The sequence below is a fragment of the Dipteris shenzhenensis genome, chromosome 15 (genome assembly GCF_047967505.1).
Source record: "Dipteris shenzhenensis isolate YYH24624 ecotype China chromosome 15, Dip_SZ_1.0, whole genome shotgun sequence".
Taxonomy (NCBI): Eukaryota; Viridiplantae; Streptophyta; class Polypodiopsida; order Gleicheniales; family Dipteridaceae; genus Dipteris; species Dipteris shenzhenensis.
In genome coordinates, this window is record NC_141610.1 from 23,929,229 (window position 1) to 23,955,569 (window position 26,341).

The 26,341-nt window shown below is 45.5% G+C and overlaps 1 protein-coding gene across 1 annotated transcript in view; it reads right to left on the minus strand.

Moving 5' to 3' along the window:
* LOC147893567 (choline transporter protein 1-like) overlaps positions 1-26,341 on the minus strand; it is a 134,222-nt gene that overhangs the window by 34,001 nt on the left and 73,880 nt on the right. Inside the window, exon 9 of the mRNA XM_087386314.1 lies at positions 1,308-1,496. Within this exon, the coding sequence (XP_087242440.1) occupies positions 1,308-1,496 (189 nt within the window). The remainder of the gene's footprint in view (positions 1-1,307; positions 1,497-26,341) is intronic.

The window sequence follows — 26,341 nt, forward strand, 5'->3', positions numbered from 1 at the left end:
TAGACATTCTAAGGCCTTTGATATGAACACTTCCAAATCTAATTTTGTCCAAGGCAATAAGGACACGTGAAACTGAATATACGCCATGAGAATGGATTGCACAATTCTTAGATGCACATGCAAGGACCACATAGATATCGATCTTCTGTCTGAGTTTCTGGAGCACCCATTGCCTTTCTTGCTTAACCAATAGGATATCCTAGGTGTCTCACAAGTCCATTGAAGTGAAATGCATTCATGATGTTCTCCAGATCTGTTTTTTGGGGAAGGAGTCGTCATCAGCATATGCTTGACTGACAAGTCTCTTGTTCAAGGTATGGTGATGCCATGCAAGCTGCCACTCTTGACCATCTTGTCTATGTATAATAGCAAGGGTGCATTGCAATAGCATTAAAAACAGCACTAACAGGACACCAGTAGATGACATTCTTCATTTTATTGCTGAACCCCATCCTTTCCATGATCAAGGCTACAAAATCCCAATGGATCATATCAAAAGCCTTTTCAAGGGCAAGGAGGATTGGTTCTGTATGGAACAGAAATACCACCTAAATGGCTGGTAAAAGGGAGGTAGAAGTGTGGAAAGAGGTGCAAATGAAGGATAAGGGAGGAAGGATGCAGAGACAGGATGAGGAGGTTTGGCACTGTACAAAGAAGTCGTACAGCCTATGTGGTCACACAAACAGAAGGCAGAAGGTAAGGTAGGAGGTGCAAATGAGGGAGAAGGAAGGATGCAAAGGGAAGCAGAAGAGAAGGAAATAGGCTGACAAAAGGAGGGCAACTTAACAGGAGGATCTTCGGGAGCTCAGAACCTCCCCCTAATATTTGCACACATAATGAAAAAGGTGATATGTTGCTCAATTTTCCAAATAAGCATAAAGGGATATGATCATGCAAACTTGTTTATTGAGGATATCAACCAAGATCAATTATTTTTTCTCTTTTGGGAAAATATACGAGATGTACTTTCTACTTCAATATTGAATATTCTTTAAAAAGTGAAAGATAGGGATCTGTTTTTTTCTCTCTTCTTCATACACATTTTAATAAATGTGACATAATAATTTTTTAAAGCAAACGACGAGAGTCAACCTAGCGGGCGCATATATATTACATCCATTCTTGTGCTTGTACGTAGTTGCACTCAAACATCAATGCATGTGCATGAGAACATGTACCAAACACACAATTTGAATATCTTGCTTAGACATTCCACCATTATTATGATTTTTGAGGCACTATTTCTTGCAATCTTGCAAAACGTGATTGATTTGTCAAAAATTAAAAAAATTACAAAAACTACTTACTGATTTTTTGTAATCATATTGGCGACACGTTCATACAATTTGTCACTTATTGTCACTGTACTTTGCTTCCCACTCACCCCCAAATTTATGTTGTTCAAATTGCTTGGTGGCTTGGGAATACATTTACCATGTAGTGGGAATGTTTCCATCAAAATCATATAGCACGGCCCTGACCCTGCCAATGTAAATCTGTTAAGATTAATTTACCACAATATGTGTACTCCAAATTACCTTTAAATTTTATTTTTATGAAATTATAAAGCATTTGCACTACAAGAACCCTCGTCTCTTGTAGGAAGCCTGTCCCCGTTGTCAAGTTTGCCCTACCTATGCAAGTACCTTCCTTGATTTTGTTTTCTTTTCTTGTACATGTCTCTCTTTTGAAGTCTCATATAAAAGTGTCCTATAGATTTTTCTCTCATCTCTTTTCTCCCTCTTTTTTCAATATTCTCTGCCCAAAATAATTTGGTAGATACAATATTGAGCAATGAACTTTTCTTTGTGAAGGATCAAACTAGTATGGTTGTTGAGTGGACTGTAGTGAGGTGCAATATGATCCAAGATTGAGAAGAATCATTATGCGGCTAATACACAATGATGTAACACATGGATTGATGGACAATTGCCCCAAAGCCATGCAAATATCTTGGATCCCTTGAGCAACGAAAGATCTACTACAAGAGGGGAGAAGAGTAGTCATGGGGAAAGAAAAATGAAAGAGCCTTCCGATTGATCGTCAAAGGAATCGGTGGATACGTGCATCAAGTTGACTTCTCAACAATGGCTGCTGGTTGGGATCTCAAAGTGCTATTTAGAAATAACACTGAGAATTCCATTTGAAGCAACAACTCTAAGGTCTACCTATGATGCCAGATGCTGATTTGGGTATGCAAATCAACAAGATGAAGGCAATATTGGAGCAATTACAAGATGCTAATGCCAAGGGTGATGATGAAGATGTGAAAGCAATCCTACTTTTTGGGTTAGTATGTCTTAAGCTTGAGATCTTCCTATCGATGGAAACACCTTGTGCTTAATCTTGGCACCTCTTGTTGATAGAGGAAGACCAAGCATATTTTTAAGGCCCCTATACTTTTGGTAGGATGATTGAAGAAATAGGTAGGCCAAAACTCATATGGTTGATTGGACTATATTGAGGTGCAACATAATCCAAGGTTGAGAAGCATATTAATATAGCTCAGTAATTACGTAATAATCAAATGGGTTGATGAACACTTGGATCAAATCCATGCATAATACCTCAAATCTCTTTCCTATATAAAAGCAAATCTACCTAATGACTACTTGTTTGCATATTGTGGCAAATTGCATCTATAACACATGAAACTCTCTCGTGGATACTCTAGTTCTCACTATTAGTCTTTTCTCTAATACCTTTTCTTTCACTACAGTTGTTGCTGTTGTCCTCAATCTCATGCTTATTCATTGTAGTTGTTATTCTTCTTTTCCATCTAATATGTTAGATGCCTACTGCTCTAGCAAATAGATTAGAAGAGCAATTAAATCCCTTCACTTTGTAACTCGGCCTTTCATTGGCCTATCTATATTGTTTTGAGGTAGGGGATCATATTCCTTACCGGAGGCTTAAGACCACAGATGCGAGGAGCATCTACTTTGTTGGTCAACCTTGGGAAGAGGGTGCCAGACGAAAATTGGCAACAACACTTGATAGAATGTGGGAGCACTTGAACGCCAATAATAAAGCATAACAACGTGACCAGCACACCGATTGAATAAGAATGTGATCATAAAATCACTCTCTCACGTTACAAAGCAGGGCACCGACCAACCATAGTTCAATACAATGATCAAACCCAAAACCCGTGCATGCACCTCGAGCAAGCTCATAGCTATACCTCTCACACTTTCCCATTATCTGTATCCTTGTCCTATCATATTCCTCTCTCCTTATCCTCATCCTCATCTATTTTTGGTCATACCTCTTGCAATCCTATGACTTCCTCTTGACTTGCCAAATATTCTCCAACCCGTATTTGTGGTTGTCCTATCTCCTCTCAGCGTTGTTGCTCACTGGTCCTTCCTTGAGGGCTTTTGGATTCCATGGATGCGCCAGAGGCTCTATCGCCTTCAAATGATGCCCCAGCTTCTCAAGCGGTGAAATGACTCGCCAACATGCAAATCCTCCTGGCTCTGAGTGTGGAAGCAAGATGAGCAATGAGCAAGAGTGAGAGTGAGCAAAACGTAAGTGTACTGAATAGAATGAATAGAAAGAGTAGAATGAGTTAAGTACAAAGAAAGAGCGAGGGGTTTTGTCCAAGTGACAAAACCCTGTCCTATCCACTAACCGTAGTTAGGGATTGCACTATGGTTAGGGGGAAAAACTTCAATGAGGGAAAAGTGCCCCTAACCTACTTATTACAATACATTGGCCAATGCCTAGAATATGATAATAATTCTAACACCCCCCTACACTGCCAATCTGATGTACAAGGTAGTGATCAATCACCAAAAGGAGATAAGTTTAGGGCACTGCGAAATGCCTCAAGCTTCTCACGTGGAAGTGCTTTGGTGAAGATGTCTGCAACATTGCCATGTGTTGACACATAGATCACCCTACATGCAACTTCTCTATGACATAATGATAATGAACCTCAATGTGCTTCGTGCGAGCATGAAACACATGATTCTTTGCCACTGCTACAGCACTCTGACTATCAATGAGAATTGGAGAAGGGCCCTCCAATAACAGACGAAGATCAGCGAACAAACGACGCAGCCAACACATTCAACTGTCGCTGCAAAAGCTGCCCTATACTCAGCTTCACATGAGGAAGTAGCCACTGTAGATTGCTTCTTGCTCAGCCAAGAAATGCAAGCTTTGCCCAAAAAGAAACAATTACCACTAGTGGACTACTTAGTATCATAGTCTCCAACCCAATCTGAATCACTGTAAGCATGCATCTGCAAGTCACCCCCACTGGGAAACATCAAGCCATAAAACTTTGTGCCTTGCAAATAACGGAAGATGCGTTTTACAGCCTACCAATGTGTTGTCTTTGGGCTGTGCATCAACCTGCTCACCTAAGATACTGCGTACTAAATATCGAGCCTAGTATTGCACAAATAGATGAGGCATCTAACAGCCTGGCTGTAAAGTGTGGCATCTACTGATTCACCTTCATCATACATAGTAAGCTTCAGCCCCGGCTCCATGGGAGTGCCTATAGGCTTACAATCATGCATGTTTAACCTATCTAGGAGCTTCTGCGCATACTTGGATGGAGACATAACGATGCCATGCTTGTCTTATACGAACCGGATCCCCAAATAAAAATTTGACATGCCCAAATCTGTCATGTCAAATTCAGCTTTCGACTCAGCTTTGAAATCTGGAATTATTTCCTCATTTGACCCTGTGAGCAGCATGTCATCTACATAAAGAATGATGAACAACATATCCCCCCCATCCTTCTTGATGTAGAGCGTGCTTTCCGTGGGACTATTATGTAACCCCTTACTTGCCAGGAATGCATCAATCTTGGCATAACATGCACATGGGGCTTGTTTTAGCCCATATAAAGCTTTGTTCAGCTTACAAACCTGAAGTGCATTGTAAGAAAGTTCAAACCCAGGAGGTTGTTTGACATAAATCCGTCCTGCAAGTCCCCATTAAGGAAAGCTGTTTTTTGGCTGATGACACCGCCTCGGCCTTACTAGATTCTCAAAATCAAATGAAATAGAAGAATCCATCTACTAATACTTCCACCAAGAGTGGGTTTGTTCAATAGAAACTTTAGGACTTGATAGTCTATGATGATGATGAATTTGGTCCCTAAGAGATAATGTTGGAGTTCAGTCACGGCACACACAATAGCCAACCTCCTTTCTTGTTCTATGGTGATATAGTTGCACTTTGCTCCATTTAGTTGTCTACTTGCAACATAGATAAGCAAGCGTACACCAATTGTCAGTCCACTTGCATGGCATAAACATGGAAAAAATTGGGTTGTTGTAGGATTGTAGGATAGGGGCTTTACCAGTCATCCCTTTAGATCATCAAATAACAATGTTGGATTGTGGTCCACAAACAAAGGACTTCTCTTGGCAAAGTAAATCCGTGATGCTGCAACTACATCTGCATAGAAATGTATAAATCTACAATAATGGCTGGCATGTCTAAGAGAGGATTTCATTTCCCTAGTCCTCTTACTTGCTCTCTTGATGTCCTCGGCATAAGCTATCTCGACAAATACAGCCCTTCAATATTACTCCTCTATTTGGCACCTCATCACCAAAAGGGTCCCACCATGATCGTGAAAAATGTCTGAGGTGGGGCCTCGTGCTCTTTTGATAGTATTACGTAAGCCCTAACACCACTAGTGATAGGAGACATATGTCCTACTTTGTGATACCAAGCAATGAAGAATGATGCCGTACAACATACAAGGATTGCACAGGTATGGAAAGCACCATGGTGCGACTGTAGGAACGTTGTGATACAAATGCACGGAAGGAATGCAAGGGTGCCAGAAACGTCATGGGTACAAGCGTACGAGGAGTGTTGCGGTATGAAGCCACTCAAGTACAAGTGTACAAAGGTACTGTGGAACAATTGCGCAAGAGAAAGAACGTTTAATTAGTGCAAGATTGATAAGAACATATAGAGATGAGAACAGATACCAAACCCAAGAGCGTGTACAAAGAAAGAACTAGCTCTTCCAAAGATATAAGCTATTCGATTCCAAGCCCATTCACCAATAGAACACTACACATTCACTAGTACAACACCACACGGCGAGCTAGTAGCTCAAGCCTCTCTCCTCTCCTTTGTTGTAACGCATGTCTCCTCTACCTCCACCTTTGCCTTTATCTATGTTGGTTGCATCCATTGGTGATGACTTGTGACTTCTTCTATTGGTGGAATCTCTTCTCTCAACTTTCAATGGTTTCTCCTAAAACATGCACTCAAGCATGGGTTAGCTAGGCCTCGATTACTCTGAACACTCCATACCTGCAAACACCGCAATAACAATGACCACATAGAGGGAGCTGACAAGCTCACCTCCCAACCATGGATCCAGTACATTGGATCTCCCATAGATCCTAGGCCAACACCAAGTTCATGTCCTCTCCCAAGAATCTACACTCATGCCATAGATTTCACCAGTCCAAGACCCACGTGTAGGGATTGACTAAGCTTAGGCCTGCTCTAAGGTCCTTGTGTCCCTGGGAGTCCATCCTTGTGGGATGCCCAAATATGAGCCCATCTATCTGAGAATCACCAAGGATTCTTAGACATTATGAAATGGAAAGGTTTACAATATATCTGCTTATTTTGTGGGCCTTATTGTGTGATTTGTGTAATCAACGATGTTGCCTATGAATCGGAATTACCACCCCAGGGTGCAGGTGCATCTAGTCTTTCATGTCAATTGCCTAAGAGAGGTTTTGGTTCGGAGGGTAATTTGGTTTCCATCGAGGAAAACCTTGTTCTTTTGGAGGATCTTTTGACCTATATCCCCCATGAACTAAAGGCAATTTTGGATTATAAGGAATGACCACTTAGGAATAAGAGTATTCCTGAGTTTCCTATTAAATGGAAGGATCGGTCTGATGATGATAATGCTTGGAAAAGTGTTGAATCCATCAAGCAGCCATTTCATGAGTTCTCACTCAGAACTACCGAGGATAAGGTAGTTTTAAGTTGGAGGATGTTATGCCCCCCTTAGGACATAACATGAGCTAGCACTACAATGGGAATAGCACATGACTGATTTAAATGGGTCCTTTGGAGTTAGTAAACTCTAAGGTTAAGTTTATCCTATACCCAATGTGTGGGAATCTAAAGTTAGGGACACCCTTGGATGATTCTATAGATATGAACCAATGAACTGGCCAATCTACTCGAGGTGAATGCTTCTTATTAGCATAAAACCTAGTTCTATCCTAAGTTCTACATAAATACTCTTTAGCAAACAACATCTCATGTTGTTCTTGCAAAAAGTGAAAAGCAGCTTGAACCTTTATGTTTTGGAGCTAATGGTCCATGGAGCCTATGCTAAAAACCATATGTCATCATGAATGGACTTAGTTTAGTGGTTGTATGCATTGCACTCAAATTATTGGCCATCTGACTCCGGATTATGAGCTGGACTCATGCTCAGCTTTGTGCATCTTGAACACCTCATGCCACAAGTGACCCATAAAAGGACTGGCATTCCACTACAGGTTATTGCTTTCCAAAATGCAAATGGAGATGCCATTGTCTTTCACGTTCTTGAGGGAGGCAGGCTGTTTAGATCTAGGCACGACATTTTGCTCCGTTTCCCTTTCCAGCCAGTTAGGATCATAAGTTTTATGAAGCATGGTTCAAATTCAGCATGGTACTTGGATCCTGACCCACTTTCTCATTTCCCTCGGTACATGGAGGTTGTGGCTCTATGGTGGTGTCCCCATAAAGTATTTGCGGTGGATCCTGGAGAGTGGGAGCGGATTGATGAAGGGCACCAAGAGAAAAGCCTCCCCTTCTTTCATTATAATGTTAGTAATGCCAGGAGATTTCAGTTCAGTTGCAGAGGCTAGAGACCCTCTAAAGCTCCTCACTCAGAGAGTTTCCGTATTTCTACCGAATTGCAGAAAAACTTTTGGAGGCTACTATGAAAATCCCTCAAGAATAGGAAGAGATCACTCTTTTCTTTAGGCTTTCTATTCATGGAGGGATTGCAGTATCTTTGACAGAAGTCAATTCTTTGACCAATTTTATTAAAAAACTCATTGACCATAATTAAAAATACATCAACAACTCATTAAATAAGGTCAAATCAAAGGTCAACTCAATATTTGACTTGGAATATTTATAGCTTGGTGGCATCCCCTTGGCTTCTATTCAATTGACCTTAACTAAAAAGCCTCTTCGTAAATATCCAAAACTTGTGGATAACTCAACATTTGACTTGGAATATTTATAGCTTGGTGACATCCCCTTGGCTTCTATTTAATTGACCTTAACTAAAAAGCCTCTTCGTAAATATCCAAAACTTGTGGATAGTCAGACAACATGTCTTCATCCATCCAATTGGCATTCAATGCCGAGTAATTCTTGAAATTGCCAAGGTACCTATAGAGTACCTTGCCTTGTGGCCCTTTGCATACCGTATGATACACAATCTGTTTGGGCTGGAGGATCTCCTCCAGTTCTTCCGGTTCTGGTGGATCTTCCATTATAGACTCTGTAGGCTCCGGCCCTTGATTTTTTTTAAAGAAGACTCACATGAAAGGCATTGTGAATCTTCCAATGCTCTGGCAGTTCTAATCTATACGCAACCTCATTAATCTCATCTGAAACCCTAAAAGGACCATAGTACCTAGGAGATAATTTGGTATACACTTTTTCTTTGCCCTTAAGTTTGCAGAGTCTAACTTTTTCAAACTTCGAAAATACCCAATCCCCTTTCTTGAGATCTAGCTACACCTTTTTTGTGCTTCTCTTAAGATCTCTCAATTGTTATCCAGACTTGGCTAAATGCTGTCTGGAGATCTCTAACATACTAATCAGCTGCAAAAATCTCATCTTTGGTCCTCAAGATTGGTGGCAGAATCACCTTTCCATAAATGACCTCAAACGGGGCTTTACCTGTGGAGGTATGAACTGTGTTATTGTATATAAACTCCACAAGTGGAAGGTACTTTTCCCAATCTGATTTTTGGTCAGCCATGCAGCATTTCAAAAGATCTAACACTGTTGAATTTGCTACTTCACTTTGATGATCTCTCTAGGGATGGAAAGAAGAAGGAAAACTCAGATTCAGGGATTGCTATAATATTTAGTACCTTTGCTCGTACCTCCTCCTTCTTGACACTTCGGCATTGCCTTTGGGATTGCAGACAAGCGAAGGTTATTTGGAAAGGGATTGCTATAATATTCAGTACCTTTCTGCAGTGGAGTCAATTCAGCATTGCCTTTGGGATTGCAAACAGGTGAAGGTTATTTGGAAAGGGATTGCTAGAATATTCAGTCCTTCACTTGTACCTCCTTCTTGACCTGGGGCTCAATTGCTCGGCTCTCTCTTACAAGGCCTCAGGTCTTCTACCAGAGACATGACTACTCCTAGGAATTATCGATTTGATGATATTTAGTTGAGCCATGCTCACTCGAGGATGTTCCGCCCTCACTCTTTAGAGCTATACATGCCTCTGTAGACACTTCTTGGGAGATTTTGGCTAGTATTACAGCATGGCACATATGGGGGGCCAGATGTACAAAGGCATTGGATGGATCCCAAGTTCACCCATCACAAACGCTGGCCAGTATATGGACAGACACCATACATACTTTAATGGCCATCTGGGAGAGTATGCAGGGCTCCTCTCGAGCAGCTTTTGCCAGGAGGGTTTTTGTTTTCAAGGAATGGAGGGGCTTCCCTTTCTTCTCCGAGTCTTCTATAGGGTCCAATGGCATTTTCAGCCTCAACCTTGGTTATTTTCTAGCTCTTTTTGAGCTGTGTTTTTATGATGTATTCCCACCTTGAGCTTGCTTATGCGGTGTTTTTTATCATACTTATTAGAAGTCTCTTTTTTGAAAATAAATATGATCAATACCGCTCTCAGCTGGCAACCCATAAAGGCTAAATAACCTTTCCACAAACAATTGTGCTAGTTGTGGTCCGGTTAATTGTAGTCACTATTGGAATAAAGCTAGCCATCTTGGTCAGACGATCTACAACTACCCAGACAACATCATGCTGTTTTTGAGTACGAGGTTGTCCAACTATGAAATCCATGGAGATGCTTTCCCATTTCTTATCAAGAATCTCCAAAATATGTAGCATGCCACATTGTGTAAGGCATTCCGGCTTATTGACTTGGCATTGTTGGCATTTCCGTACTATACAATTCAATATCCGTTTGCATCTTTGGCCAATAGAAATCTTTCCTGAGCAAATCTAACCTATGTTGGATCCCAATATGTCTAGCGGAAGGGATGTCATGGCATTCATGAAGGACTTTCTTCCACATGTCTTGAACACTTGGTACACCAACTTTGCCTTTTCAGAATAAAAGTCCACTCCGAATAGAGTATTGATCCATCTTTTCCTTCCCCACAAAAGTAGAACCCGTTAGTCCATCTGGGCATGCCCCACCTTGGGACCTGTTGTCATATATGGCTGAAAGTCTGATCATGCTCATACATGCCTTTAAAGGAAAGGAAGTGATTAGACTGGATTTTCATGATACTCATCATGTTCAAGTGTCCATGTAATTGAAGGCATCTGCTACAACATTTGTAGCTCCCCTTCTATAACGCATTTTAAAGTCAAATTCTTGAATTAACTCTGACCATCTTGGCTTCCGAACATGCAAGCCACTAGACCACATTCAAATCCATGGAATTCATTGTCCATCAGTCCGGAGACAGCAGCTCCCCATCATGACTGAATCTCTCCCCCCTTCCACTTCGCCTCCCCCTTTACCTACCTGCCTTCAACCCATGCTGGGGGCCAGATTTGTCGGATACAGAGTGGGCCAGGGTGGAGCGGCTACAGGTTCTCATGTTATCACAGATGATCCGTGGTAAGCCATCCGTCCCTCACCAGATCATTCGCGCAGAGTTTGGGTCACCCCCATTACAGCTAGATGCTGTATTTCAGGTCATTACATATTTGTACCGAGTCAGGGAGTATAAGGATTACACATCCGGGCGTAGCAAGATACCATGGCTAGCACTGTCCTCTTCTATAGCACTTGCAGCAGGGGGAGATCAGAGGTGTTGGTATGCATGCACAAAGAGATGGTTTGCAAGGCTCCACATGGACAGACTACCTCCTTTCCAGTACAGCATGGATGCTCCCCTCCTATCACACGAGGTCAACCAGGTTATCCGTGAGGATCTACTACAGCTACACACATTCCGGACTTGGTTGGGCCCGAGTGATCTTCCAGTGAAGCAGGGCTTCTACAGAGATCACTTCTTACATATCACAGCGGAGGGTTTCATTGATCCACCGGACCAGGATACACGCAGATTCACCTACCCCACTCGCTGAGGATCTCCCTTGGGCAGTTCCGGGTCTCTTCACACAGAAGAGCGGTTGAGCAGAGAGGTTACCCAAGGACAAGCGCATATGCACACTGTGTGACATGCAAGAGGTTGAGACAGAGGAGCATTTCATCTTCAGGTGTCTTGTTTACTATGAGATCCGAGGGTGTTTCTACTGCCTCTTCAGAGATAGTTATGGGATGTTGGCCCGTATCTTCTCCTACACAAACCAGCGATGTTTGGCTGGTTTCATTCATGAGATGCTCTAACACCGCGATAGGATACTCCGAGCACGGAGACAGGAGCAGACTTCTCCCTCGACTGATACCTCTCAGAGCTCTATCACAGAGTTCTTTCAACCAGATCACATAGACCCCCACGAGGCGAGACCTCAACATGACCGTGACCTGGAGCCTGTGACCCGACAGATCAGACAAAGGGTTGACTCACAGATCATACTTGGGGACATTCCCTCCTTGTTTAGGGTTGGAGCCCGACCGACGGGGGTCACAGTGGCCTTGGTTAGACGCAGAGCTACGACCAGGAGACGTACCAGGACTGCACCCTTGAGGGGGCGACAGCATTCTATTGCTGACCTCATGCCTCCACTTCCATAGCCTCATCCATCCTGATGTCCTGCTGCTTTGACGGTGATGAGGATGATGGTTATGATGATGCCGACGATGATGCTGAGATTGATATATATAGTCGGGATATGACTATGTTGTACTTAGGACTTGTACTTAGGACTTAGTACTGCCATTTTGCATTTTTTTGCATTTTGCATTGGTGTGGATGCTCGTTTAGTCTCCACTACCACAGCTCATTGTATCAGGTTTTTCACAATCTCATAGACCCATCGGTCTTCCAAAGACTTTAATAAACTTTCTTTCTTTCTTTCTTTCAGCTCAGACCCGGACTCTTCAAGCTGATTTTCATCAACAAAATCGTCATCTGCTGCTGCAAAAGTCGAGGATCTTCCTGCTGTCTGCCAGGGCAGAAAATCGTGCCATTTGGCCTGTACTGTTGGCCCTACATTCTGTACAATCTCCCGCCTGCAAACCCATACACTCCATACAACTTTAAGCTGGAACTGATTCGACTGCCCAGGCCCACAAACTGGCTTTTCACTTGCTACAGCTTCTACAAACAGCTGCCATTTCATGCTCCAGCTTCTATGATCTTTCTATGAAAGCTGCAAGCGTCATTTCAGAGACAAGGAAGTGTTCCCAACTTCTATTCTTGAATTCTAGAACCTCCTTTTCTCTTTGGCAGCTTCTAGTTTGTGGCTCCTTAGTTCCTCCACTTGCCTTCAAGTCCAAAGCAGCACTTCAGCTAGATCTGAGTTCATCCCCCCTCTCTGCCCCTCCCTACTCTCAGCCTCTCCCTTCTCTGTGTCTCCCTCTCAACCCCTCCCTGCCCATCTCAGCCTCTCCCTCTCAACCCCTCCCTCTCCCATCTCAGCCTCTCCCCTCTACCATTCCCCTCAGCCCCTGCCTCACACATCTTAGCCCCTTCCCTCCCCTTCAATCTCCCTTAGGACCTCCCGCTTCCCTCCTACCTTTCCAGCTCTACCCTCTCCATCATACCTTCTCCTAATGACGGACAGACTTTACAACTTTTTGAATTGACGAGCGGCGACCAGTCCGTCCTTGTCCACTTCCAATGGCCGCAAGAACGTGTATCTTTCTCTACAATGAGCTTGAGCGCTCCACCACCCTCTTCGCACGCATCCATGGGTCCCACCCCTCCAGATCTTGGGCTACACAACTTTTGGGACGAGGTTTCTTTCAGGTGGCATTTGATACCTCTGGAGCTGCAAGCACAGCACTCAAGGAGAACCCTTTAGTGCTCGTTTCCAGGAAGTATTTTCTCAAGCCCTTTTCTCTTGGATTTAACCCATTTGAGGAGGACACGCAGATGACGTCTTTTTCATCATATTTCCAAGTTTTCCCAAGGTATACCATAGGCTCCTTGCCACAATTGGAGCTGCCTTTGGACTGCCTTTGTGGTGATCACTGAGATCCCTCCCCCCCCTAGGTTGCCCTCTTCAACAACACAGGCGATCAGACCAAATGGGGTTCCTAAAGTTAGGCTCATTGTCTTTGACCCTAACTTCTAATGACCACATGATGCTTCAATGCGCGGATGGCTCTCTTTTTTGGCAGAGAGTCAAGATCACGGGCAGACAGAAATAATGTCAAATATGCAGGACCTTTGGGCAATTTACTAGAGATTGCCTAAAGAAGAAGAAAAGACACGAGAAATCTTTCGGTGCCGTCCCTTCTCATACTCAACAGAGTGTACCTTTGGCACCGCCATCTCGTCTAGCACCAACCACACGTCCCATTCCTACTGCACCCCACTAGGTCTCGGTAAGAGTAGTTCCTCCACCGTCCACAAATGAGGGGTCCTCACCCTATCGAGCCTTCAGTCAATCCGGATCCGACCATGACTAGTGAGGCTCTTGACTCCTCTCAGGTTGTAGCCAGTGTTGCTCCAAACTCTTCTTAGGTCGTGGCCAGTGCTATACTGGATCCAATATTAGCCCCTCATCCAACCAGCCTCCTTCTTCGTCTGCTTTTCAGACTCCCTTCATTGATCAAGGGAGGGGGGCTTTTGCCTCCTCACCTTCTTCAGGGACCTTACGCACTCTAACGCCAGCATGTTTCACAGGAACTCTTTCTCTGCCTTGGAGAACTTTGGTGAGGAGGAGTTCATGCCCTCCATTTTTGCAGATGCAGCTATTGGCTTTCCTGTTGACAAGGCGTCTCCTAGGGCTCTCTAACCTATGGACTTCCCCCCCTTTCTCATGCATATGCCAGGAGGCCTTCCATCCCGGATGGGTTTTTGCCCCCACTATTCGGGTAAGGTGTTCCACCCTACTTCCTCCCGCCAATGAGGATTGTTAGCTGGAACATTCAAGGCCTCGATCGCCGTCGTAGGTAGTTGATCCACATCAACTTCATCCAAGTGTCACCGGTGGTCGCATTGATATGCTTTTACTTCAAGAACACAAATTGGATGCCAAAGATTGCCCAAATTTTGGTGAATTACTTTCAGGTCATACTTTTTGGTCTCCTACTTTGGGCTCTAGGGGGAAACATGCATTTCAATATTAGACTTTTTTCTTCTCCTTGTGGTCAGACATGGTATCATTATTCCCTCTATAGCACAGTGGATCATTTTGTTGATTAGTGGACATGAGGTTAGCCTTCTCAACCTCTATGCCCCCAACGACATAGGGACCCTTGGCCTTTTTTGGAAAAAACTTCTCTCTTGGGTCCCCGTTGCAGAGTCATCGATTATTGGAGGTGACTTCAACATGGTGGAGTTGCTTTTAGACAAAAAGGGTGGGATAGAAGGTGGCATTCATTTTCTAGAGAGAGCAGCTTCTCTCTAACATAATGATAATTAACCACAATGTGCTTCGTGCGAGCATGAAACACAGGATTCTTTGCCACTGCTATAGCACTCTGACTATCAGTGACAATTGGAGAAGGACCCTCCAATATGAGATGAAGATCAACAAACAAACATCGCAACCAAACACACTCAACTCTCGTTGTGAAAGCTGCCTTGTACTCAGCTTCACATGAGGAAGTAGCCACTGTAGATTGCTTCTTGCTCAGCCAAAAAATACAAGCGTTGCCCAAAAAGAAACAATTACCACTAGTGGAGTACCTAGTATCATAGTCTCCAGCCCAATCTAAATCACTGTAAGCATACATCTGCAAGTCACCCCCCTTGGGAAACATCAAGCCAAAAGACTTTCTGCCTTGCAAATATCTGAAGATGTGTTTTACAGCCTACCAATGTGTTGTCTTTGGGTTGTGTATATATCTGCTCACCTAAGATATTGCATACTAAATATCGGGCCTAGTATTGCGCAAATATATGAGGCATCCAACAACCTCGCTGTAAAGTGCGACATCCACTGATTCACATGCATCATATATAGTAAGCTTCAGCCCCGGCTCCATGGGAGTGGCAATAGGCTTACAATCATGCATATTGAACCTATCCAAGAGCTTCTACACATACTTGGATTGAGACATAACGATGCCACGCTTGCCTTGTATAAACTGGATCCCCGAATAAAAATTTAACATGCCCAAATCTGTCATGTCAAATCTAGCTTTCAACTGTTGGAATGCTGAAAGGAAAGAGTAGAGTTGACACAAAATCAGAATACTTGCTTATAGAATGAAGAAGAAAGAGGTCCTTAAGTAGGCACCTCATACAAGGTCACTGACATCACTGATGACCTCAGAGCTCCACAATCATCTCCTCAATCTGCTCCTAGATTCACTCAATCATCCTATGTGGCTTTTCCACCACCTAACTATGCTTGTGGGCACCTAACTGTGCCTCTAGCACTCACACATAGAAACATAAGGTGTGCCTGAGGCATACACCTTGAGATATCTCAACAAACCCCCCCTCAAGGAAATGCCTCAGGCTATGTCAAGGATACATCTAGTCTCATAGTTTCTCATGCCATCTCATGGTGGTCAAGGCTAGGTTCTCATGCTAGCAAGAGTTTCCTTGGGTGTAAGGTAAACAGAAAGGGATGCAAACAGACCTTCCAATGGTTATCTCCCCTACATGTAGCAAGCCATGAGAGGGTCTAACCCAGGTATTGGGCAGTGTCTTCTCTCTTACAGGGCTTAGAATAACAACTGAAATGCTTCAAAATATAAGCATTTCATGTAGCAAAGTCTTGTGACCAAATTTCAATCAATGATGCTTCTTCTTACATGCTTCATAGAAGTGGATGAAATAAACATTTTCCAATCAAAACCAGGTCTAGCAAGTCAAAACAAAACTGAATCCACACTTGTACTGAAGTTATTGAAAGCTTCAAAAAACCAGAAATGCTAGAGTAGCATTTTATGTAGCATCATCTTCAAAAACTTGTCCAAAACTGTCAAAACTGAAAAGCTGAACTTGGAGGGCTTGTAGCTCACTCTTCAAAGCAAGGAAAAGAGGGCTTTCTGAAGCAAAAGAAAGCTCATATACCAGAGAAGGTCCAGCACAGAGGTTGGACGAAATGGTGCGCACTTTTGCCCGGGAGAGTTGCTACAGGCTGAAACTGAGTTTTGACGATTTCTCCCTCGTTACTGAACCAAATGACCTGAAAAATGGCTCAAAATCTTCGTCTTGAGGTCGCCCATCTACTCCTAAGAGGGCTCAGGCAATGGCGGAGTAGGTAGGGAGTATTGAGCAACAGAAGAAATTCGCTGTTTGGAGAATGGCAGCCACCACAGACGTTTTTTCTTCAATTGCTTGCAGGTGGAAGTTCGCCCATACTAGAGGAGTTTCCAGCTCAGAGGGTTTGGGCAATGGCTGTTTGTAGATGGAGAACCAAGCTCTCAAAGATTTTGGGAAGAAAGAGGAAAATGGAGAAGAAAAAGATGATGATGTGGCAGAAATGGGCTCAAGGGGGATCAAAGGGCTCTGATACCATGTTGGAATGCTGAAAGGAAAGAGTAGAGTTGACACAAAATCAGCATACTTGCTTATAGAATGAAGAAGAAAGAGGTCCTTAGGTAGGCACCTCATACAAGGTCACTGACATCACTGATGACCTCAGAGCTCCACAATCATCTCCTCAATCTGCTCCTAGATTCACTCAATCATCCTATGTGGCTTTTCCACCACCTAACTATGCTTGTGGGCACCTAACTGTGCCTCTAGCACTCACACATAGAAACATAAGGTGTGCCTGAGGCATACACCTTGAGATATCCCAACATCAACTCAACTTTCAAATCTGCAATTACATCCTCATTTGACCCCGTGAGCAGCATGTGATCTACATAAAGAATGATGACCAAAATATCCCCCCCATCCTTCTTGATGTAGAGGGTGCTTTCCGTGGGACTATTGTGTAATCCTTTACTTGCCAGGAATGCATCTATCTTGGCATACCATGCACGTGGGGCTTGTTTCAGCCCATATAAAGCTTTGTTAAGCTTGCAAACCTGAAGTGCATTGCCAGAAAGTTCAAATCCAAGAGGTTGCTTGACATAAACCTCTTCCTGCAAGTCCCCATTAAGGAAAGCTGTTTTTATGTCCAACTGATGGACATTCCACACAAAATTTGCAGCCATTGCAATAACTGACCGTATGGTGATCATCCAGGATGTAGGAGCAAATGTCTCCTCATAATCTATGCCCTTGTTTTGTGCATAGCCTTTGGCAACCAGCCTTGCCTTGTACCTGTCAATAGACCCATCTGGCTTCCTTTTTGCCTTGAAAACCCACTTGGTATCAATGGCATGCTTACCTGGTGGCAAATCCACAACATCCCAAGTCTGATTTTTCTCTATGGACTGCAACTCATTGTGCATGGCATGCATCCAATGCACATTATCCTTTGCTGCTTCAAAAGAGTCAGGCTCCTCTTCATCAAGAAGAGTCCCTGCATAAGCTATCTCAACTAAAAGAGCCCCTGTGTGCCTTACTGCACTACGAGTCCTGCCAAGCAATGGGACCTCAAGCCTACTCTCCCTGAGAGTCTGTAGCAACCGATTCGGGACAGTTTTAGCTGCGTGTATCTCTTGAATCTCTTGCCTGACAACTTCATCCACACCCTGTGGAGGTACAAAATCAACCGGTAGCTGAATCGGGGCATGTAGATCAGAAGGAGGTTGCTGTAAATTATAATTTTCAGCAGGGGAACCAAATGCTATAGGAAGCATCCCCTCAAACACATCATCTGAAGAAGCTGGAATCTGAAATTCAGCATGTGTATGTGCTGAAATTTCAGAGAATATGACATCTCTACTCACAAAAATCTTGCGTGTAGCAGGACTATAGAGACGATAGCCTTTGCTTTGTGAACTATACCCCATAAAAATGCATTTAAGTGCTTTATCTGACAACTTGTGTCGAAACTCCACAGGCACGTGGGTGTATGCAACACAACCAAAAACTCTGAAATGGTCCACTAAAGGCTTTCTCCCATGCCATGCCTCATAGGGAGTGATTGTCTTCAAAGCCTTTGTGGGAGCCACATTCAAAACATAGTTGGCACACATGAGGCCTTCGGGCCAAAACCTGTGAGGCATTTTTTTACTGGTAAGCATGCATCTATCCATCTTTATAAGAATGCGATTCTTGCGCTCAGCTTTGCCATTCTGTTGAGGTGTTAGCCTCACTGTAAGCTGATGCATGATGCCTTTCTCCTTCAAAATGCCTCAAACTCATGAGACATATACTCCCCCGCTCGATCTATGCGAAGTGTCTGCACCTTGAGTCCTGTCTCATTCTCAATCATAGCCACAAAGTGTTTGAAATACATAAACACCTCTGATTTTGCCTTGAGACCATAGACCCAAGTGTAGTTGGTGAAGTCATCTATGAATGTAACATAATAAAGATAACCCCCAAAAGCAGGTGTCCTCATGGGACCGCAGACATCACTGTCAATAAGCTGTAATTTCCGTGTAGCTTTCACTGTACCATCCTTCTTAAAAGGAAGTCTATGCATCTTGCCAAGGATGCAACCCTCACATGCATGAGGAGGAGGTGACTCTAAAGGAGGCAATGCATCAACCATATCATGCCTCTGAAGTGTCATTAAGCTACCATAGCTCATGTGCCCATACCTGGCATGCCATAACTCCGCATTCTGCATCCCAACAGTGGGAGTGCTTACTGATAATGCAAGATCGGATCTTTTTTCATATAGATCAAGCTGAAAAAGACCCTGATACAAAGTGCCAGACAACATCAAAGCATGGTCATTCTCTTTGTCTCTGACTACGCATCTCTGACTGCGCACTTATCATCATCAAAAACAACCTGAAATCCTCCTCTATTGAGCGAGGACACTGAAATCTTCTTTATGCCTGGCACATAGAGTACATCTGAAATTCTGAAATCTGTGCCATCAGTGGATGTGAGAATAATGTCTCCCACTCCACACACTGAATAAGAAAAATTATTTACACAAATCACCTTCTTTTTGGTAGATGGAGGATGCAGAGATACAAAAAAACTCTTCTTGGAAGTGATGTGCTTTGAAGCACCACTGTCAAAATACCAAGAATACAATGTCTCGTTAACACTGAGAGAGCATGCATCCTTTGAAGGATCATAGCTGCAAGTCAAAAAAGCATAAGGGTCATCATCATTAGTGGCTGTAGCATCTGAACTACCCACTGAAAAATCTGAAGTGCAAGACAAAAAGACATAGTGCTCTTCCACAAACTTGGCTGCTACCTCTCCCCCATCATGAGGAGCTGATGCATCTGACACAGCCATACTTGAATCCCTTTTCTTCTCTTTAGCTATGCGCTTCTTGCATTCTCCAATATAATGACCTAGCTTCTTGCAATAGTGACAAATGCCCTTCTTTTTCTACTTATCTACATCACCCTTAGCTTTATAAGAGGGCTGTCCTAAATCAGCTTTATGCTGATGTGCAGGCTGATTGGCATCTGGCTTTTGCTGCCCTTCACCCTTGGGCTTGAACTTGGAAAGCATGGCATGCTCGCTAGCCTGGGTTGCCATATTTCTTCTTGTCTGCTCCTCCTGCAACAGAAGTCTACCAACTCGTGAAAAGAGAAAGAAAGAAAGAAATTTTATTAGAGTCTTTGGAAGACCAATGGGTCTATGAGATTGAAAGAAAACCTGATACAATTCACATTAAGGGTGGAGCTACTAAAACGAGCATCATCACCCGTGCTGAATCCTAAGTCTGATCATACATAATCAAATACATATGGGTATGACAATGAAAAGAAAAAAGACTAGAGCGGAGCAGAATCCTCCGTATGTCATGTCGCCCTAGCTGATGCATAGCCAGTGATAGGACGCTGGCGTCCCTCAAGGGGTCCCGTGCGTCTCGGTCTCCTAGAGGAGGCTCAACGTAAGACCAGAGCTACCGTGACTCCCGTGGGGCATATCCCGGGTCTAAACAATGACGAGAGGTCCCCCAGAGTGATCTGTGTGTCCCCTCGATGTCTCGTGTGTCGTGTTGCGATCGTCAGGTCTGGGTCTCTGTCACGTCTGCGGCTAGACACTAGACAGTCAATGTCACTCGATGGAAAGAACTCTGTGATCCTACTCTGAGAGGTGTTTGATGGTGTGGCCAAGCCCCGTCGCCTGAGTAAGTACTCTCTGTGTCGGACCCCCTCATGAATGAATGCCGGAAGACATCTCTAATCTGGGTAGGCAAGGAATATGAAAAGGAGCCCGGAGCCGTCTTTGAAGAGACGGTGGTAGCGACCTCAGATCTCGTAGTACATTGGGCACCTGAAAATAAAATGCTCCTCCGACTCAACCTCCTGACAGTCGCACAATATGCATATGCGATGCTCCCGGGGGATCCCCTCTACTCTGCCGCTCTCTATGCGGAGGCGGTGTGATGATACCCGAAACTGTCCGATGGAGATCCGTAGTGAGTGAGGCATATAAAGCTCAATGTACCCCGGTGGTGTGATGAATCCCTCCTCCGAAATACGAATCCTCAATGACACTCCTGAGTGTGAGTATGTGATCCAAAGTCCCATGGTCTCGCCTGAAACCGGCCTGACCCTCTGCTCTGAGCCCTCTCATCTCTGCGAACAGGCTGACCGATGCATCCAATACCCATGCATAGATCTTGGACATCACATGTCCAATCATAATAGTCCTGTAGTTACTCGGGTCCATGGGATCTCCTACCTTGTGGATGGGGGTGATCGTGTTAAGTGTCCAAGTGCAGGGGAAGCCAAGGCAAACAGCATCATTGAATAGCTTTGCAGGATCGAGGCTAACGTGTCGATCCCATATGCGATAAACTCAATGCATAGCCCCTCGTGATCCTTAGCTCGGCCATTGTGTAGTTTCAATACATCGTTGACTCCCCCTCTAGTGAACAACGTGCAAGTGGTGGAGCGAGGTGTGTGTATGAGATCTGGAGTAGGCTGATGTGGGACATCATAAAGATGGCGTGCATATGTGTGCCAAACTCTCGTGTCGGTGAGGGGTGATAGAGACCTACGGTCAACAAATCTTCGCCAAAAATCCTTAGAGTTGTTGCTGTACAAGATGTTCAGCAACTCCTCATTTCGACGAAGAAATGCTTGCTTCTTCTGACATAGGAGATGTCGGTACTTCCGTACCGTGTCTAGTGTGTTTGGGAGGGGACATTTGGTTTCAAGTCAGAGTTGTCGACGTAAGACTTGCACTCCGCATCATAGCAGTTGTTGCAAGGTACAGAACCAAGAGGTGGTGGTCTAGTGGACCGTGTGGTGTGGGGAAAGATTTGGAGGGCAGCCTCGTGGAGTGTGCGACTAATCAAGGTAGCATGGTCCTCTATGAGTGGTATGTGATCGATGTAGGTTGGGAGTCTGTTTAGGCGTCCAGAGTAGGCAGGGGAGAGGCTGTGATCAAAGTGTATGTCATGGTAGGTGTCGTGCTTCCTATGTGATGTGTGTGGTGTGGCTAAGCGTGGGGTGGCAATAGTGAAGAATAGGTATGTGTGATCAGCTCCTGGAGGGAGTGGTGCTACGGTGAAGTCAGTGATACATGAGGTGAAGGTAGGGGATCCCACGATGTAATCTATTACACTAGTCCCCCCCCCCCATGTGGGAAGCAAATAAAACCACCTGAGGAGGGCTATATGTCAAGCCCGTTATAGATGATGAGATCATGCATCCTGCCCAAATCAAGGAGCGCGTGTCCATATGGTGTAACAGGTCCGTGTTGGTCCGATGTCACACTTGCTCCGTCTAGGTTCATGTCTGCTAGCATGATAGAATCATCTCAGAAGTCCAGGAGTGGTGCCTGGCGCGTGCTCGTCCTGGTGTTGAAGTCCCCAACAAGGAGAACTTCCCCGCGGGCTGAAAGGTCTGGGATATCATGCATGTGGCGATGTCTCACCCTCCTCTCGTGCCACTCTGGCGAAGTGGGATGTGTCTGGCGGGAGCATATTGCTATGAAAAGGTCATGAGTGGCTGTGCGTCGGATCCGGATCCACATGAATCGGGAGTGTGTGTCCTTCCTCCCAATGGAGATGGAAGGCTGGCTCCCATGTGTAGCCACTAACTATCGGTAGTGGACGCTCTGGGCTCTGGTGTCTCTCTGTGTAAAAGACTATGTCTCGTCCTGTGTAAGATTCCGAGAAGTTCCCTGGGTCTGACCATAACGTACCATTACAGTTCCAAATGGTGCAAGCTAGGGTCTCAAAAACCTGAGTCTCATAGGCCCCATCCCCCTAGGGGGTACGAGTGGGAGCCCGACGGGTGCCGGTCAACAACCTACCATCTCAGACCACGGCCCATTTCCCCTCCTTGCGGGCAACATCCCGCTATTGGAGAAGAACTCGTCGCTCCTCAATCTGTAGTGGTGTCAAATCCTCATCCATTGACAGGGTGGGATGCTCTCGTAGAGCGGCTCGACGTCGGAGTGTCGCTAGTCGAGCATGTGAATCTCTAACGCGAATGACTAGGGGCTGCTCTCGGTTAGGGTCTCTCCCAACACACCATGCTCCCTCTATGCCATGGTCGGGGACCCCCATGGTGGTGGTCACAAAGGTGATCCCCTCCTCCATGGGCACGTAGTAGTGCTGGTGCTGTCTCATGTGATCCCTCGTATTCAGATGTTGAGGGCCTTCGAAGCCCTCTGCTGTTGCTCCTGTATGGCGGCTGAAACGATTGCCTTTGCGGGCTCCCGTTTCGCCACGTCCACCCACCTAGTCGTCTCTGCTATAGCCGATTGTATTGTGGCTATCTGTGCCTCCATCTATGTGACTGGGGTCCCTCTAGGTGCTGCTCTCAGGGTCCCGAGCTCCTCTCGAACCTGTGTGATATCGTGTCTGAGCCCCTAGATAAGGATGCCCTGCTCGTGTAAAATGCGGGCCTGCTCCTAGGTGTATCGGGCCTGCTCTTGAGTGTAATGTGCCAGTTCTGCCTGACGGGCCCGGATTCTGTGTATCTCAGCCAATAGGGAGTCCCAAGCATCTGGTGGGGGCCTAAGATATCTTGGTCCAGGTGGGAACTGGATCTTGGGAGGGGTTGGAATGAAGCTGAGCTGTTGAGGTTGTACTGGGGGTGGGGACAGCATGATCTAGGCGAGGGAGTGGTATGTAGGCCAGACGAGGTGATGAAGGGTGGCTGACTGAGAGGTAGAGAGGATATGAGGTAAAAGTATTGTGGAGCCGTGGTCGGTTGGGCTAGTGGTGGCACTACTGGAGAGGAGACCTCTGATGATGCAGGAGAGGGGGAGGGGAGAGGTGGCGTAGATGATGAGGCGGATGATGGTGGTGAAATAGTGGTGGTAACCATAGAGGTCGAGATTGTGGTGAGCGGCATGGGCTTCTGGTGAGCCCCTTTCTTCTGGGCCGCGGTGCTGTCCACTATCAAATCGCTCCGGTTGCTACGTTTGTTGAAGTCCTCCAAGCTGAGTTGCTTTTGTGTTTTCCCTTTGTCACCGTTCCCCTTCCCCATCTCCTCGCGTACGTGAATTCGGACCGAAGGGTCTCCCGCCTAGTCCCTGTCCTCCTCATCCCCCTTTGCCATTCATTATGAGGGGGCAGTAGCAAACAAAGGAGGGGTTGTAGGAGGGCGGAGCTGCAGGCGGAAGGGGGGGGGGGGGGGGGGGCAAAAACAGGAGCAGCTTGGGAGGGGCACCGAGAGGGCCAGAGGGGCAGGGCGGAGGGGACGGGTGTAGGGCAAAGAGGCAGGGTGGAGAGGCGAGGGGCAAGGCAGAGAGGCGGAGGGGCAGGGCAGAGTGGAGAGGCTACAGGAGAGGCTAGCGGGAGAGGCTACGAGAGAGGCTAGTGGTAGGGAGTGGAGAGGCCAGCGGGCAGGGCGGAGAGGCTAGCGAGAGGGCAAGTGGAGAGGCTACAGGAGAGGCTCGCGGGAGAGGCTACAGGAGAGGCAAGTGGGAGAGGCTACGGGAGGGAGCGGAGAGGCTAGCGGGCAGGGCGGAGGGGCAGAGCAAGGGCGGAGAGGCTAGCAGGCTAGCGAGAGGCGGAGGGGCAGGGTGGAAAGGCTAGCGGGGCAGGGCGGAGAGGGAGTTGCCACAGGCGGAGGAGCTGCAGCAACGGAGGGAGCAGCTGCAGCGGGCGGCGGGCATCAAAGGCGGATGAGCACGGGCGGAGCAGCAGCAAAGGCAGAGGAGCAAGAGCGGGCAGAGGGCAGAGCCGGGGCGGAGCAAAGGGAGCAGCTGCAATGGGTAGGGGCGGAGTAGAGGGAGGAGCCGCCAAACGGGGGCGACTGAGGCGCAGCCAGCAGGGCAGATGGAGGCGCAGCCAAACACGGGGGCTGCTGCATGTGGAGGCGCAGCCAAACGGGCTGCGGATGGAGGAGCTGCAGGCGGGATGGCGAGCAGGGGCTGAGGAGGTGCAAGCAGGGCGGAGGGGAGGTGCGAGCAAGATTGGAGGGGAGGAGTAGGAGCGGAGGGGAGGAGGTGCGAGCGGAGAGAGAAGCTCGAATGCAGAATGAGGTAGTTTGGCTTCGCAGGCTGCCTGTTAGAGAGGATTGCTGCCCCCCCTCAATGACCAATTCAACGAGGTGTGGAAACCAAGATAGGACTCAGGAAGAGAATTCAGAGTAGTGGTTATCATCTCTGAATCTTGAATGACTTCATCAATATTCAGCAATTGTTCCCTCAAGTCCGGAAGCTTTGTGAGGTGAGAATTCATGGAATCTCCCTCTTCCATATGCGTATGAGAAAGCTCTCACTTCAGAAAGGAAACTCTGGCATCATTTCTTGCTGCAAACATACTCTCTAGTATCTCTCAAGCTGCCATTGATGTCTTGCATGACCGAATGTGAGGTATGAAGAACCTCTTGACAGAGAGAGAAATCACTTAAAGAGCTTGTGCATCTCTAGAGTCCCATATTTTCTGCTCTGCTATAGAGCTCCTAGAGCGGCAGCTCCAACTACTTGTGCTGTATTTTGACCTCTACCCCTGCCTCTAGCTGTAGGAGTGACAGGTGTACCCATTGTATCTGGTCTTGCTTCATCTCCATCGACATAATCCCAAAGATGCCTGCCAACCAAGATATTGCGAACCATGAAACTCCACAAGGAGTAGTTGGTGCCATCCAACTTATCCTCCTGTGTGAGAACTCCGAACGCCTCATTGGGGTTGTTCTGAGCCATTTATGCCAGATAAACTCAAAAAACACAGCAAACTGACCTAGTAAAATCCCTTTCTGGGATGACAAATGCACAACTAAAAACTGTAAAGAAAATCATAGTGACAAATACTATCACAACCTATCCAAGGATCAAAATGCACCAAAATGCTCTGCTGAATGCCCAAAAAATCTGCAAATAGAATCTGCAAAAAGTGGCAAAAGTTTGCAAATTGACTCGTATTGAGTCCAGAACTGCTTGCAAACTTCCAAAATGCTCTTTTACCTGCAAAATTGCAAGCCAAATGCAAAAGCCCCAATTTCTTGCGGGAAATTGCATAGAGAAGAGGGAAATGTGAGTTGGAGAGTGAGAGCAAAGTGTGTGAGCAAGAGAGCAAGAGAGTCGGAGAGTGAGAGCTGAAAGCAATAGTTGCAATAGAAGAGAAGAGTTACAACTGAAGAGTGGGATAGGTTTTGTCTAAGTGGCAAAACCTTATCCTTCACTAACCGTAGTTAGTGAACTAACTGTGGTTAGGGGGAAAAAACCTCTAAAATGAGGTAAAAGTACCCCTAACCTACTTATTACATTACATTGGTCACTGCTAAATTATAACAATAATTCTAACACCCCCCTGCAATGCCAATGTCATGTACAAGAAAATGATCAATCACCAAAAGGAGAGAAGCTCATGGCACTGTGAAATGCCTCAAACTTTTCACGTGGAAGTGCTTTGGTAAAAATGTCTGCAACATTGTCATGTGTTGACACATAGATCATATTGATCTCTCCTGCATGCAACTTCTCTCTAACGTAGTGATAGTGAACCTCAATGTGTTTCGTGCGAGCATGAAACACAGGATTCTTTGCCACTGCAATAGCACTCTGACTATCAGTGAGAATTGGAGAAGGACCCTCCAATGAAAGATAAGATCAG